The sequence below is a fragment of the Gigantopelta aegis genome, chromosome 9 (assembly GCF_016097555.1).
Source record: "Gigantopelta aegis isolate Gae_Host chromosome 9, Gae_host_genome, whole genome shotgun sequence".
Classification (NCBI taxonomy): Eukaryota; Metazoa; Mollusca; class Gastropoda; order Neomphalida; family Peltospiridae; genus Gigantopelta; species Gigantopelta aegis.
Window position 1 is genome coordinate 40,019,491 of NC_054707.1, and position 17,025 is coordinate 40,036,515.

The 17,025-nt window shown below is 33.0% G+C and overlaps 1 protein-coding gene across 1 annotated transcript; it reads left to right on the forward strand.

The window, feature by feature from the left end:
• The first annotated feature begins 729 nt into the window (after window positions 1-729).
• On the forward strand, window positions 730-11,687 carry LOC121381067 (MYG1 exonuclease-like). Its single transcript, XM_041510158.1, has 8 exons — window positions 730-812; window positions 5,573-5,740; window positions 6,985-7,080; window positions 7,605-7,835; window positions 8,260-8,338; window positions 9,843-9,965; window positions 10,631-10,812; window positions 11,387-11,687. The coding sequence occupies exons 2-8, from the start codon at window positions 5,604-5,606 to the stop codon at window positions 11,565-11,567; spliced, it is 1,029 nt and encodes a 342-aa protein (XP_041366092.1). The 5' UTR covers window positions 730-812; window positions 5,573-5,603; the 3' UTR covers window positions 11,568-11,687.
• The last annotated feature ends 5,338 nt before the right edge of the window (window positions 11,688-17,025 follow it).

Sequence of the window (17,025 nt, forward strand, 5' to 3'; positions counted from 1 at the left end):
GTAAAAAAAAACCCGATATTGTATAAAATCAAACACTTTTGTTCTTTCCCTATCACCTATGCGTTTCTTTTTTGACAGAGTATATATATATATATATATATATATATATAGATATATAGATAGATAGATAGATAGATACACACACACACACACACACACACACACGTGTGTGTGTGTGTGTGTGTGTGTGTGTGTGTGTGTGTGTGTGTGTGTGTGTGTGTGTGTGTGTGTGTGTGTGTGTGTGTGTGCATAATGTATTAGATAGGATAAATATGACGGAATCTTTTTTGTTCCAGTCTGAACATGAGTTGAAATATTAGAGACACTGAATTTTATTCCGTTTATAAATATTTATTTACATGTGATATTATATTTTTGGAACCTGTAGGTCTTTACAATTAACGTTTGAATTTTTATATTTATTTGGTCATCACTTCTTTTATGACACCCAACAGCCAAATATAATTTGTGGGGTGGTGTCGTTAAACATTCATCATCAATCCATCCGTCCGTCCGTCCGTCCGTCCGTCCGTTCGTTCCATCCATTCTATCCCTGACACGAACGTCTGTAAAAATACATTTATGAGTACATGCATAACTGAACAGGATATCAGTATTATTTTGCATGGAATATTAACAAAAATGTTACGTCTTAAAAAAAAATTCCATTCGGTTTATCCAACATTAGCCCACCTTAGAAGGCAAGAAATTGAAAAGGAGGAATTTAAAAACAAAATAGGGGAGATAACTCCTTACAAAGCAGAGCTGGCGCATGTTTTGACCGCGTTTTCTAAAATTGGACGACGTGCAAGGTGTGTTGGTCGATTTTATGATTACATAATCTTATAAAGTCATTACAAAATGCAGTTAGTGATGTGCTGCCATTTTATATCAAAATTTTCACCATCATAAAGCTGTTTTGGTGATAAACCTGTTTCGGTGGATGCTTCGTTTGCGCGCAACTAAGAATTTAACTAACGTTACTAAGAATCTTAAGATAGTCCGTTGGGCGACCATCGATTTTAGGGTCTTGTTTTAAAAACGCTCTGAAACTGAATGGAATGTGACAAAACCAATCATACACAAGTCGTACCCAAGTCCTATCGTACCATCCATTTCGTACCATGCTGCCTGGTCATTTCGTACCCTAGTCATTTCGTACCATTGCAAAAAGTCATTTCGTACCCTAGTCATTTCGTACCATTGTGAAAAGTCATTTCGTACCCTAGTCATTTCATTCCAATATATAGAAAACGAATTTACTATAGCGTAAAAGAAGTGGGTTTTGTTTTAAAACTTTATTTTGACAGTTTGAAAACCAGAACACGTTATAGTGCAGCATATCATTATTGATACCCATAATACCTGTCAACTGTTATTTCCATTTTACCTGACAAGAGCCGTATATGGTATTTACTACTAAGTGCCAACTTCGATTTAGTGTGAAATGCCTCCAGATAATTAGTCAAAAACAACAACAATATAATGGACCAACAAAATATTATTTATTTATTAGGTCTTCTTTTCAAACTTGCTTATTTGCATCTTATTTGTTTAAGAAATAAACAATAACAGCCATTAAAACATTAACTACCTTACTGATTGCCAAATTAGCCAATTGCTAATGTTTATACAAAGTGGCAATCATTTTTAGTCTTGCTGATAAAATATCCCTTAAATTAACCACAAATTTGTAATTTAATGTTATTTTGTAAAAGACATTACCGGGGTGATTGTTATAAATTGTTATACCATGGTACGATATGACTTTCAGTTATGGTACGAAATGACTAGGGTACGAAATGACTTTTTGCAATGGTATGAAATGACCATGGTACGAAATGACTTTTTGCAATGGTACGAAACGACCAAATTAGGTACGAAATGACCATGGTACGAAGTGACTAGCAACCTGACAAAACACACCGCTGAACTAACTTTCTGTGCTGGCGTGAACTACATAAGTACGCTTTTATGCATTGTAATCGGGGCATAAAATTTGATTTTTTCAGACAAACGATGTGTGATTTTAGTGTTTGCACGAACAATTTTCTCCAGCAGACCTTCGTTTTTGAAAACCCCAGGAGTGCTAAAAATCGCACTCCTCAAGATGCTTACGAGGGGGGTGGAAATCACACTCCTCAAAATGCAGAAGAGGGAAAAATCGCACCCCTCAAAATAATCAGAATTAGAGGCAAGAGACCGAGAGGAATTGCATCCATGAACATGATTAAGTTTGAGGAGTAAAGATTTCTAAATTAAATATCTTAAGAGTTAATGTTTTGTGTTTTCAAAATAAATATCCTAATTTAACTAATATGATGGCTGTTCTCAAAGATGAAGGAATGGGCCATTGCAGTCTTACACAAGAAAAAGAAACACCATGAACACATTTGTCAATTTCTTGTGTATTATATGCATATCATGTTGCATTAAAATTCTGAATCATGATAATCTGTTAGTTATGTATGGATAAAGAATTGAAACTGATTTATTAATTTTATTTTTCATCGCAGAATGATATGATTTCTCCATGGACACAAACCTGTGAAGTGAATGTGAATTCAGAATTGACATTGTAACAACTATGGTATTGCTATTAAGAATTCTAACTGTAAAATGTCTAATAAAACTCTCACAAAAAATAATGTCAGTAGGCCTATTTGTAAATCATTTAAACTAAACAAAAATTCAAAGTGTAACAACCACATGGCACAGGGTTATCACATTTATCATGATATCATAATATACATGTTATGTACCTGCAAATTCTCTATTTAGAAATAAATAATGTCATAACAGAGAAAATGTCAACATCTATTGTTTTGTACCCAAATATATCTTACTACAATTTTTATAAATATATATTTTTACAAACAGGATTAACTTTCATTATCGGTGTACTGTAGTTAACACGTCATTTATTATACTACTAACTCAAATCATAGCAACCCATAAAAATAATAAAAATAAACGCCCCCCCTCAAAACCCCCCCCCCAAAAAAAAAAAAAAAAAAAAAAAAACAAACCCACCCTAATGTAAATTTAATTTTAAAAAATACATGCTTTACACTTGGTAAATTCGAATTACTGAGTTGAAATTAAATCGGTGTATGCCTGTCAACTGATCACATGTACTAAAAATCCGACTCTACCAAGGTCAATGTGGCAGTATCGTGAAACAGAAAGTAGAAATGTCTTCGAGTACGTTGCTATGCTATTAACGAAAACAAAACCTGCTTTACTAAATTAGTTTTTTGTTGGTGTACACATTTACTGTGATATCAACATGTATAAACATTGTACACATAGAATTATTGGACAACGCACCTAAAAAAAAAAATCTGTATGTGACCAAAACGACGACAGTGTAAAATAAATGTCGCGATCATTACCTGCATTGTACGAAATTAAACAAAACAAAACTAACAAGATCTTAATAATAAGTGAACTCCTAGCTGATTGGCTCAATGTAAAGATAAACAACCAGTCGTGTTTCAATTTATAAAAAGTATTCTAGGAAGTTCATTGTGAACAGAATGGAAAGGTTTGTGGCGTTGTGGATTGGATTCAATAAGCAATTAAAATGGCAGAGTTAAAACAAAATACAAGTGTGATTTGTTCAATTTAGGGGCGCGTTATTTTACGCTCGTCAGATTGAGTTTACGGGCATGATAGCGCCCGTCAAAAACGAAGATCTGCTCCAGTGGTTCAGATACAAATGAAAAGGTTAACCGGCAACGGTAATGAAATGAGAATCCAAGAATTCTCATCATAAATACTAAATTATTATTATTATTTGGTATGCTGGGACTAACTTGAAAGCTGCCATTTACATTTCAGCACACTACCCCATCGATTCTGTTACAGGGGAGTACTTGTTGGCACCAAACAATAGTCTGAACGAAATAGGATTTCCCGGAAGCTTTTGAGTTTCCGGGTCTGAATGGAAAGACCCGAAGTTCTGTGAATCCTCGATCGATCCAATTGATGCTGCAACTCAGTGTTTCATCATGTTCTAATTTCCACTTCGTTATTTTAAAGTCCCTTATTAAACGTACTATTTTCTTCGCTGTGTATGTCATATTTTAATAAATTGATTTAGCAAGGGTTGTACTAGTTTTCATTACAATACATGTAACAGTTCAACTGCCCGTGGCCCACAGCTCTGGGATGTAGCTTTACTTGAGGGGGGAGTATGTAGTAGTGTTGGTATAAAGTGTTCCTACTGGCAGTAGCTAGTGGGAATTTTCCTATTAGCTCAGTTGGTAGAGCACTGGACTCTCGTACTGAGAGTCTGTGGTTCGAATCCCCTAAGTGGAGGTTGATTTTTATCTGTTACACTGGTGTACTGTGACCCCTGTCAAAATTCTCAAACGAGCAGCCCTTGTCCGTGGTGCAGGGGTGTAACATTCTCTTTGAGAATGGCCAATACAGCACAAATTGAAATTTTGAGTAAGTCCGTATCTATCTGTGATATTTGTATTTTTGCACAGTTCTTTACCCTTTACCCTTTACGGCACCCAATAACTCTTGACAAAATATTAAGTTTAAGTTTTAAAAGTTGAAAGGGCTTCTAGATTATGGTAGCCCCACCCCCATGGCTGGTGATATTCAATGTTGGGCTAGTAAATAACTACTATTGCCATGCCCGACGGCTAGTGAATTATGTTTGGGTCATATGTTGCAGTTAAGTCTATTTTGTAAACATGAATATCCTGCCCCTACCCCAATCCCTCAATGTTAGTTTTTAAGCTCTATCTCCCTCTTTAGGTGACATATATGATTATAACTATTATTTAGTAAAATTTTATTAACTTAAAATAGAGCTAGTGAATTTTTCATTTTGGCTATTCAATTTTTTAAATCATTGATCCCATGGCTAGTGGATTTTATAAAAATTCTAGAAGCCCTGTTTTTGTCAAATTATATCAAATATATAAATTTGTCAAAAATTACTGTTGGATGTGTTATATTTATTGTGTATGAAATCAAAACAGTGGTGCGAAAAGTGACTGTTATCAACCTTAATGACAAATAGTGTGCTATATACAGCACTGGTCCAACTAGTTGTGTCTTTTGCATAGTGATAGTTAAGACTTTTGTCACATTCATAGAAATATTTGTAAAAATTATGGTGCATAAAGTACTAGTCTGCCATCAAACTTCATGTTTTAAGCCTGGGCTAGTTCTGGCACTCAACAAATTCACCAATTGCGAATTTTGAAAGTAGTTGGCGAATTTTATTTTAATTTGGCGAAATAATTTTATGTAAAAATTGTGACATTTTTTAGAAAGTAACTGGCGATTTCTGTAATTTTTGAAGTTTAATAAACAATTTGGCGAAACATTTTGCTCACCCAGAGCTAGCCCTGTAAGCAAACACAAAGTTCTGCACTTTAATAGACAAGCGTGTCTTCGCTGTTGAGAAACCGAATGCCTACAACCCACAGGTCTCCTTTTCATTTGTTAAAACAACTGGTGTTGAAATAACTTTACTCTTACATTTTTAAGATGCAGTACAACTTACGTCTTATTGTTACACTGTAAGCATTTCTTTTTGTATTTTCAGTGTTTCTGTTAGGCTGTTGAACATTTTCTTCATGTCTGGTGAGCCTGTGTGTAAGAAACCTTGCATGATGAATATCGGAACTCACAATGGACAGTTCCATTGTGATGAAGTTTTGGCTTGTTACATGTTAAAATCATTACCAGAGTATCAGGATGCTGAAATTGTTAGGTTAGTGATGAATTTAAAAATAGACATGTCTTGATTGTTATTATTGATATATTGAATGTCATTTCTATTTGTATATATATTTCTTAACAAACTGAAAAAAACCCCATTTATCCTTGCATTGTTATCTGATTTAAATTTTAATTGCATTAGTTTAATTTTAATATAATGATTTTGGTTCAAAAATAAAATGCAGTGCTAGTGTTTTCCCTAGCTTGTTTTAGCATGGTGCAGCAGCACCATGCCTCAATAGTCTAGCACCATCTTGCTTTAATCAGCACCATGCTGCCCTGAGATTAAACAAGCCTTTTTCACTAATTAATTCTAAAAATGCCTTTATAAAACACCCCAAAAGGTATTATTAATTAATAAAATATGCCTTTTATATCTTTTGCCATTCATTTATTAAAACAAGCACATAAATTACATTAATGTTTATTTCAATTAAATTTTGTGTATTTTTAATGAAAAACAAGTGCCCCAAAAATGGTGAAAATGCCCCAAAAGTGTTTGTTCAAATTTCTAGGGAAATCACTAAGTGCCTTTTTTAAAACAAGTATATGAAAATTATAATACTGTGTACTAGAAACTATTTTTGGCATCCGTCCTTTGGCAGATGTTTTTTCTGACACTTATCTGAAGAAATCGATCCTTAGAGGTGGCTAAATCTTGCTCCAAGGATTGATTTTCTTGAAACTTGTGTTGAAAAAAACCATCTACAAAAAGAAGTGCCAGAAACTATTATTTTAGCATTTGCTTCCATCTTGAAATCTGGGAAGCAAAGATTGTTTTCCACTCTACCAAATTAATTTTAAGTTTACCTAGCAAAACAACCAATCACAACTAAAATTTACTTTTTAGTTTTTGATAGGAAACATAATATGCTGGTGTAGCTCATTGGTGTAGCAGCTGCTTGATGATCCATCTGTTGTAGGGTAGATCTTCTCATTGGAGTCATGGTATTATATAACTTTGTAACTGTTTTCTGTGACTGGTATTATACCAGGATTTTATATAGAATATGTGTAGCAGGTCAGATTAATAATTGTACACATTTAAAAAGCATATATTTTATAAATTTGCCACAATATCCTATTAGTCTTTATTTTTGTTCAAAGCTTTGTATTTTCAAGCCAGATTTAAAAAATCAATAAAGATATATCTGTTCCCAGCTTCAGCTCAGCTGTCTGTGAAAAAAGATGATTTTTTCTCCTCAAATTCTGGATGTTTTTTTTTTTCTTTTTCAGAACGAGGGATGAAAAGGAGCTGGAGAAGTGTGATGTAGTTGTAGATGTTGGTGCTGTGTTTGATCCCAGCAAGAACAGATTTGATCATCATCAAAGGTAGAATTACTGTAGCTCATTTTTGTAAAACTGGTCTGTAGTCGGGTTTTTTTTATTAAAATTTAAATTAGCATGTTTCAGCTTAAAGGGTGAGGGTCTAGCTCAGTCGGTAGAGTGCTCATCTGAGGGACTTTTGTCGTAGGATCGAACCACCTTAGTGGATTCATGCTGTGATGCAGGGCTGAAACTTAATAATTTGTCTCCCACAGCAATTTAAAAAAGAATTGCCATGGGTGAAATGGCCCACTAATGGCAATTTTGAGCCTGCCTATGGCTTTTTTTAAAGTTACATTTGCAGCAAGTAAACATGACTAAATGGTTATTTTGCTGTAGGTAGACAGGAGGGGAGCTAAAAATTACTCTCCTTGAACTAATCTCAGAGCAGTAATCCCGATGGAGAACGAGAGTAATGGCTCCCCTTAAACAGCGAGGTCTGCAATTGGCAAACGTACTGGTATTGTTTGAATGTGTTATTGTGATCACTGGAAAGGATACTTATTGTGAATATTTTTCTCTTTGTTTAGAACATTTAGTGAAACAATGAACAGCCTGATGCCGAAGAAGAAGTGGACGACGAAGTTGAGCAGCGCGGGGTTGGTGTACGTGCACTTCGGCCACCAGGTTGTCGGCAAGCTGCTGGGACTGAAGCCTGCGGATCACATCACTGACGTAATCTACGACAAGGTCTACGAAAACTTAGTCGAGGAGATCGACGCCATTGACAATGGAATTCATCAAACCGATGGAATTCCAAGGTGAGATTAGTGTTGTTCAACTCGTTTGCTGAAAAGTAAGTTTTTAAAATTAATGGGGTTTAGCTTCAAATTAATATGTTTTAGTAGTTTTGCCATAACATCGGTAATAGAATAAATAGTTGGTTTTTCACACGATAAAGCATAAAAAAACTGAGCAGATGGAATTCCAAGGTGAGGCTAGTGTTGTTCAACTTGTTTGCAGATGAGTAAGTTTTAAAAATTAATGGGTTTTAGCTTCAAATATAGGTGGTTCTAACAATGTTCTTTGAGGTCAAAACTCGGTTACACACTACTTCTCAAGACAATGCAAAAATTTCCTCTCTTTTTTTACTAATGTCATTTTCATCTGGTGTGTATACAGTCAATAATGTTGGGCTGTTTCATTATATATATCTGTTTATAATGATAAAATTTTCTATTTCAGGTATCACATCTCCACGGACCTTAGTTCGAGGGTTGGACATCTGAATCCAAACTGGAATGAATCAGACACTGATGTAGATGTACGTATGTCACCAGGCAGCGCTGCTGACCACTAAAACAATTGCCCATAGACCAATTTGGCTGGCACCGATTATTTTGTCAAACAATTTTAACTTTGTGTCAAATGCACTTAAATTTTTTGACACCCAATCTCTGGTGTGTATTTTTGTTCTGGGTATCGTTAAACATTCATTAATTTGTGCTCCTACTTTTGCTTTCGTGTAAGTGCCTAAAAGCATCTCACAAAATACCTATGCTAGACATACCAATTTTATTTAAATTTAATAACTTATTGTTGTTCATATGTGACACCATTCTAGATAATTTTCAGTACATACACTACACAGCAGATAGGGATAAATCATACAAATTGTATCACTAGTCAAGGGAGTTAACTCGGTATCCTTTTTCCTTTTAGCCAAAATGCTTTTTTTTCTCTCTCATGATTTTCAATAATTTTTATAATATTGAAATGGCCTTTATTGGAAGTGATAGGATATTTAATTTTATTTCCTGATATTGGACTACAACTTTTGTTAATTTTGTCTTGTTTTAACATTAGTTTATTATCAAGTTAACCTTTAGGCTGCCTTTCCATTGGTCTGGTTTTACCCGTGCGGATAGCCGCTTAGCAGTTCTACCCGCGTGGCTAGCACGTTTCCACTGATGCGTTCTTAACACGGATTCTTCCATGTGACATCATTACTTACTTAATTAAGCGGCCATGTTTTTCTAAAAAAAAAGTTATATTGTAAATTGAAATATGTTATTATTAAATGAGGAAGATGCTTTACTAATCAAACTTTTAAGGAAAAAACAACATTAATCAAATCGAGATTTGCACTATTACTAAGGAGCCGAGAGATAACGCCCGTGTATAATAGTAGCATAATATTAAATTATTATTATTATTGCACCCGTCATGTCTTGGACATTGAATTTGCTTGCGATTTTCGTCCAGCAATTGTTAGTTCAGATCTAGTTCTTATATTGACTTAAAGATTGGTCATAAATACCTGGGTTTTCTCTTACCAAGTCCATTAAAGTTTTCATTTGCTCATGTGTGAACTTTTGATCGCACATTGCACAAAGAATGCTAATAAAAAAACTACTCTGAAGACTTTAAAATTAACAAATGATGCTATAAAACACACAAGGGTGGGAAATGGGTAATTATGGGTAATCGTGGGTAATACCCCCACAATGACGTCATTTTATGGATTCCCCTTGCGGTTAGAGCAACACGGCTGGGAAAAAAATTGATATATGATCAACTGTATTTTTGCCGCACGGTTAGCACCAGTGTCAATGGAAAGACCTCAATGCAAATCAGTGCATTCCATTTTTACCGCTTAGTGGCAAAAATAGCCACGCGGGTAAAACCGGACCAATGGAAAGGCAGCCTTAATCATATGTCAAATTGTTTTGGCGCAGCCCCATTCAGATTACATAAATTCAGAATTTGTTGAAGATTGCAGTCCATTTTGTGCTTTATTTCAATATGTATATTTCTGAATGTTGTAGAAATGTTTTCATCAAGCTATAAAAATGGTTGGTGATGAGTTTGAAGACAGAGTGAAGTATTATAAATCAGCATGGCTGCCTGCTAGAGACATCGTACAAAAAGCCATCGAGAACAGGAAAGAGGTGAGAGGTTATTTCGATTTCCCTAAGTCACAATCAGATTGATTTAAAAACAAATAGGGTGAGATCTAGCTCAATCGGTCGAGCGCTGCCTGGGGTTCTTGCATTGTAGGATCGAAACACAACAGTGGTCCTATGGTTGTTTTTGTTTTGTCTCAACTAGTACCACACTGCTGGTATATAAGATAGTCCCATTTAACCACTTATCCTTTGGTGGATATTAAACTACATTCCACCACCGGTCCAACCGGAGGGGACTATAGGTTTTTTCACCGTCCTCCTTTCTGTCTATCCGTCCGTCTGTTCTACATATATTTTTTCAGATGTTTTTTGTTTCCACAATGCCTCAAGATATTAGGATGGAATTTTGTGTATAGCTTTATCATGTACTGTTAGAGATCAGGTTTGACTTTCATGGTGATTTACGGATTTTTGACAGTTATGACCCTTGGATTTAGGAGATATGAAAATATGTTTTCCAGACACTTTTTTTCACAATGTCTCACGGTATTGATCTGAAGTTTTGTTGTATATAGCTTTATTGTTTGACGGTCACAAATCATATTGGCCCATTTTTGACAGAGTTATAGCCCTTGAACTTAGGAAATATGAAAATTTCCAGTAGGGGACACGTATTAGTAGTACTCTGAATGCTTGTTTTTACATAGGTCGACCCTAGTGGTGAAATTGCCTGCATGAGCAGTAATGGTGTGCCATGGAGGGATCATTTGTTTTCGCTAGAGGAGGAGCTAGGCATAAATCTACCGATTAAATACATGCTCTACACAGATCAAAGTGGTGCCTGGCGAATTCAGTGTGTTCCTGTCCGGGTCGGCTCATTTGAAAGCAGGTGAGTTTTTGGATGCAATAATAACTTATATAGTTATATCAACATTCACACTTCAGCATAATTTGGGGGTTAAATTATGCCATTTGGATTATATATTTATTTTTATTTTATCAGTTATTACTGGTTTCGAAAAACAAATCTCACTGGGTGCGAGATTTCTTGGATTATAAGTTTGGTTATCGTGTACCAAGCTGAATGCCAGCCTAGCCATAACTTCACAAATTAAAAACAAAAGTGAATGGTAATTGTTGGAAGATATATCTATATTCTCCACCAGTCTTAGACACTAACCCTAGGTATTAGGTACAGTAAAATATCTTTTAACTTGTAATTAATTAGTACCCAAGTCTTTTTAGACACAGCACTTTTTAATGGATTGACCTAGGTTAATGACTGTAATAAGCCAGTTCAAAGTACTAGATTTAGCTTACTTGTACTGTATAATTACCAAATGTTTTAGATGTAATTTTATCATCGTTAATATCTGGCAGAAATTATTTAAATAAATAGCTTATGTATAAAATGTACTTTTCTTTTTAAGCATTTTGTTTTAAGTGATCAATTCATGTTTCAGGTTGTCTTTGTTAGAAGAATGGCGAGGATTTAGAGATGAGGAACTGTCAAAAAAGAGTGGAATTCCAGGGTGTATCTTTGTTCATTCCTCAGGTTTTATCGGGGGAAATAAGACATATGAAAGTGTTTTAGAGATGGCAAGAAAGTGTCTGCAGCAACAAGCCAAAAATGGTAGCTCATGACTATTGTGAACTTTTTTTGACCATATCATGAACATAAAAAAAAAGAAAAAAAGTCCATTCTGTATTGACACTGATTTGAAAATTAGTCATGCATTATCACTGAATAAAGATGTACATGAAGTTTGGAAGTTTATAAGCTTTCTTTATTGCCAAGGATATTGTTAAGAAATTGCAAGAGGGTTTGATGTTTCTTCACGGGTTAAAAAAGCCTTTCAAGTGTCTAATAAAAAAATATGTAGTTCTATTTAGTGGATAACTTTGATGCATTTGTGTCCCATATTGAGTTTTAGCAATAAATTTACGCTGCGACCCTAAAAACATTTGGTAGTCAAAATTAAAAAAACAATGACAAGTGGGGGGCTAATGACAAGTGAACAAACAGAAACCAATAACGACAACTGGACAAACAAACAGAAACCAATAACGACAACTGGATAAACTAACAGAAATGAATAACAAGAACTGAAAATTAAATACTAATAATATATGAACTGTAAATGAATAACAAATTGTAACACACCACAATTATGAAATTAACAAACTATAGTCATAACAGAAGTCAACAATGCGAACTGAACAAAATATAACACATCAATAATAAAATCAGAAATGTAACAAGTTAATATTGACAACGGACCAAACTTTAACAGAAAACCGTAATTAGATCGGCCAAACTGTAACAGAAACCAAAAATGAGAACTGAACAAACTAACCAAAATCAAAAACGAATCACAAACTTGTAGCAAAAACTTATAATTAACCAAACTGTAAACAGAAATGAATGAAAAATGAACAAACTAGCAAAAACCAATAATGAAAATAGAAAAACTATAACAGGAATCAGTAATGAGAAGTGAACAAATAGTAACAAAAATAAATAATAAAAACTGAACAAACTAACAGAAACCAATAATGAGAAGTGAACAAACTGTAACATGAACTAATGAGAAATTAACAAATTGTAACTGAAATCAATAGTGAGAACGGAACAAACTTTAACAAAAAACAGCAATTAGAATTGAACAACTTGTAATAGAAATCAATAATGAAACTGAACAAACTAATAGAAACCAATAATAAGAACTGAACAAACTATAACAAAAACGAATGAGAACAGGACAAAGTTTAACACAAACCAACAATGAGAATTGAACAACTTGTAATAGAAATAAATAATGAAAACGGAACAAACTAACAGAAACCAATAATGAGAACTGAAAAAACTGTAACAAAAAGGAATGAGAACTGAACAAAGTGTAACTGAAATCAACGAGAACGGAACAAACTGTAACAGAGACCAGCAATGAGAATTGAACAAACTATAACAGAAACCAATAATGAAAATTGAACAAACAGCAACGTAAATAAATTATTAGAAATGAACAAACTGTAAACAGAAAATAACGATAACTGAACAAACTAACAGAAACCAATAATGAGAATGGAACAAACTGTAGCAAACCAATAATCATAAAAATATTTAATTACAACGTAAACCAATCATGAGAATATAACAAACAATAACATAAACTAATAATGAGAACCTTACAAACTTAAAATAAATGAGAACTGAACAAAATGTAACAAAAATCAATAACGAGAAGAACTACACAAACCGTAACACAAACTTATTATGACAAATGAACAAACTGTAAACAGAAACGAATGAGAACTGAACAAACTGTAGCAAAAACCAATAATGAGAATAGAAAAACTATAACAGGAATCCGTAATGAGAACTGAACAAATAGTAACAACAATAGATAATGAAAATTGAACAATCTAACAGAAAACAATGAGAACTGAACAAACTGTAACAAAAACGAATGAGAACTGAGCAAACTCTAACTGAAATCAATAATGAGAACGGAACAAACTGTAACAGAAACCAGCAATGAGAACTGAACAAACTAAACAAAAACGAATGAGAACTGAACAAACTAACAGGAACCAATAATGAGAACTGAACAAACTGTAATATAAACTAATGAGAAATGAACAAACTAACAAATCAATAATGAGAACTGTAACAAACAAATGAGAAATGAACAAACTAAACAGAAACGAAAAATTAACAAACTAACAAACCAACAATGAGAAGTGAACAAACTGTAGAAAAAACCAATGAGAACAGAACAAAACATAACAGAAATCAATAATAAGAATTCAACAAACAGTAACAAAAATAAATAATGAGAAAATGAACAAACCAATGGAGATAATGGCAAATTAACAAAAATTAATGAGAACTGAACAAACTAATATAAACAAATAATGAGAACTGAATAAACTGTAAAATAAACAAATAATGAGAACTGGACAAAATAAAATATAAACTAAAATGAGACATGAACAAACTAATAAAAGAAGAATGAGATCTGAACAAACTATTCCAGAAACCAATCATGGAAATTTAACAAACCAACATAAACTAACAACGAGAACCATACAAACTGTAACATATAAACTTATAATTAGAAAGGAACTGCAACAAAAGTCAACAGTGCGGACTGAATAAATTATAATGGGTAACAATACGAGGAATGAACAAATTGTAACACATCACAATTGCGAACTAAACAAACTATAGTCATAACAGAAGTCAACAATGCGAACTGAACAAAATATAACACATCAATAATAAAATCAGAAATGTAACAAGTTAATATTGACAACGGACCAAACTTTAACAGAAATCCGTAATTAGATCGGCCAAACTGTAACAGAAACCAAAAATGAGAACTGAACAAACTAACCAAAATCAAAAACGAATCACAAACTGTAGCACAAACTTATAATTAACCAAACTGTAAACAGAAATGAATAAGAAATGAACAAACTAACAGAAATGAATAACAAGAACTGAAAATGAAATACTAATAATATATGAACTGTAAATGAATAACAAATTGTAACACACCACAATTACGAACTAAACAAACTATAGTCATAACAGAAGTCAACAATGCGAACTGAACAAAATATAACACATCAATAATAAAATCAGAAATGTAACAAGTTAATATTGACAACGGACCAAACTTTAACAGAAATCCGTAATTAGATCGGCCAAACTAACAGAAACCAAAAATGAGAACTGAACAAACTAACCAAAATCAAAAACGAATCACAAACTGTAGCACAAACTTATAATTAACCAAACTGTAAACAGAAATGAATGAGAAATGAATAAACTAGCAAAAACCAATAATGAAAATAGAAAAACTATAACAGGAATCAGTAATGAGAAGTGAACAAATAGTAACAAAAATAAATAATAAAAGCTGAACAAACTAACAGAAACCAATAATGAGAAGTGAACAAACTGTAACATGAACTAATGAGAAATTAACAAATTGTAATTGAAATCAAAAGTGAGAACGGAACAAAGTTTAACAAAAAACAGCAATTAGAATTGAACAACTTGTAATAGAAATCAATAATGAAACTGAACAAACTAATAGAAACCAATAATGAGAACTGAACAAACTATAACAAAAACGAATGAGAACGGAACAAAGTTTAACACAAACCAACAATGAGAATTGAACAACTTGTAATAGAAATAAATAATGAAAATGGAACAAACTAACAGAAACCAACAATGAGAACTAAAAAAACTGTAACAAAAAGGAATGAGAACTGAACAAACCTTAACTGAAATCAACGAGAACGGAACAAACTGTAACAGAGACCAGCAATGAGAATTGAACAAACTATAACAGAAACCAATAATGAAAATTGAACAAACAGCAACGTAAATAAATTATTAGAAATGAACAAACTGTAAAGAGAAAATAACGAGAACTGAACAAACTAACAGAAACCAATAATGAGAATGGAACAAACTGTAGCAAACCAATAATCATAAAAATATTTAATTACAACGTAAACCAATCATGAGAATATAACAAACAATAACATAAACTAATAATGAGAACCTTACAAACTTAAAATAAATGAGAACTGAACAAATAGTAACAACAATAGATAATGAAAATTGAACAATCTAACAGAAAACAATGAGAACTGAACAAACTGTAACAAAAACGAATGAGAACTGAGCAAACTCTAAATGAAATCAATAATGAGAACGGAACAAACTGTAACAGAAACAAGCAATGAGAACTGAACAAACTGTAAACAAAAACGAATGAGAACTGAACAAACTAACAGAAACCAATAATGAGAACTGAACAAACTGTAATATAAACTAATGAGAAATGAACAAACTAAACAGAAACGAATGAGAAATGAACAGAAACCAATAATGAGAACTGAATAAACTGTAGCAGAAACCAATGACAACAGATCAAACGGTAACGGAAATCGGCAATGAGAATTGAACAAACTGTAACACAAACCAATAATGAAAACTGAACAAATTGCAACGCAAATTAATAATTAGAAATGAACAAACTATAAACAGAAACGAACGAGAACTGAACAAACAGAAACCAATATTGAGAATATATGAAACCAGGGCCATTGCTAGTTTTAGACTATTAACTACTCAGTTGTCCCCCCAAACAAAAAATCCTAGCTACGGCCCTGCAAACTATAACATAAATGAGAAGGGAACAAATTACAACAAAAGTCAACAATGCGAACTGAAAAATTATAACGGATATCAGTCACAAGAACTGAATAAATTGTGACATACACCAGAAATAAGAACTGAATAAACTATATATAGCCCTAACCAGTCAACAAAACGAACTGAACTAACTATAACATAAACCAATAATGCGAACTGAACAGACCATACAAACATCAATAATGGAATTAGAACTGTAACATAAACTAATATTGACAACAGACCTGCAAATAGATTGGCCAACCTGTAAAAGAAACACAATATAATTGAGAACTAAACAAAACTTAATGACAAAAACTAAATAAACTAACCCTAATAAAAACGAATATTGATAATTGTACAACCAGTAATGTAAAATTAACAAATTATAACAAACTAATAATGCGAACTAAACAAACTAACAGAAATCACCATGAGGATCTGAGAAAACTGTAACAGAAATCAACGAACAAAACAAACTGTAACAGAAACCAATAATGAAAACTGAACAAACATAAACTAATAATGAGGATTGAAAAAAACGTAACAAACGTATAATGAGAAATGAACAAACTGTAAAGAGAAATGAATGAGAACTGAACAAACTATAATTAGTAAGAACAGAAGTGTAAGAGAGATTAATATAGAGAACTCATAAAATGATAACAAAAAATAATTATGAGAACTGAACAAACTGTAAAATAATACAATAATACTTGGCTTGCCCCGAGCGCTGGCAACTCACGCTACGCCACTACACCCAAACATTTTGGCTACACAAATAATAAACTATGTTCATGACGTGGGAAAATTTTAGTTGCGGATCCAAGGGGAGGACATGACATTTTTTATGCAGAGCCTTTTTGCAGTATATTTACTACT

Excerpts from the sequence above, each read along its gene's own strand:
- LOC121381067 (XM_041510158.1), top strand. The coding sequence starts at position 5,604 with ATGTCTGGTGAGCCTGTGTGTAAGAAACCTTGCATGATGAATATCGGA. Across the intron at positions 9,966-10,630 it reads CCATCGAGAACAGGAAAGAG|GTCGACCCTAGTGGTGAAAT; the intron begins GTGAGAGGTTAT and ends GTTTTTACATAG. Across the intron at positions 10,813-11,386 it reads GTCGGCTCATTTGAAAGCAG|GTTGTCTTTGTTAGAAGAAT; the intron begins GTGAGTTTTTGG and ends TTCATGTTTCAG.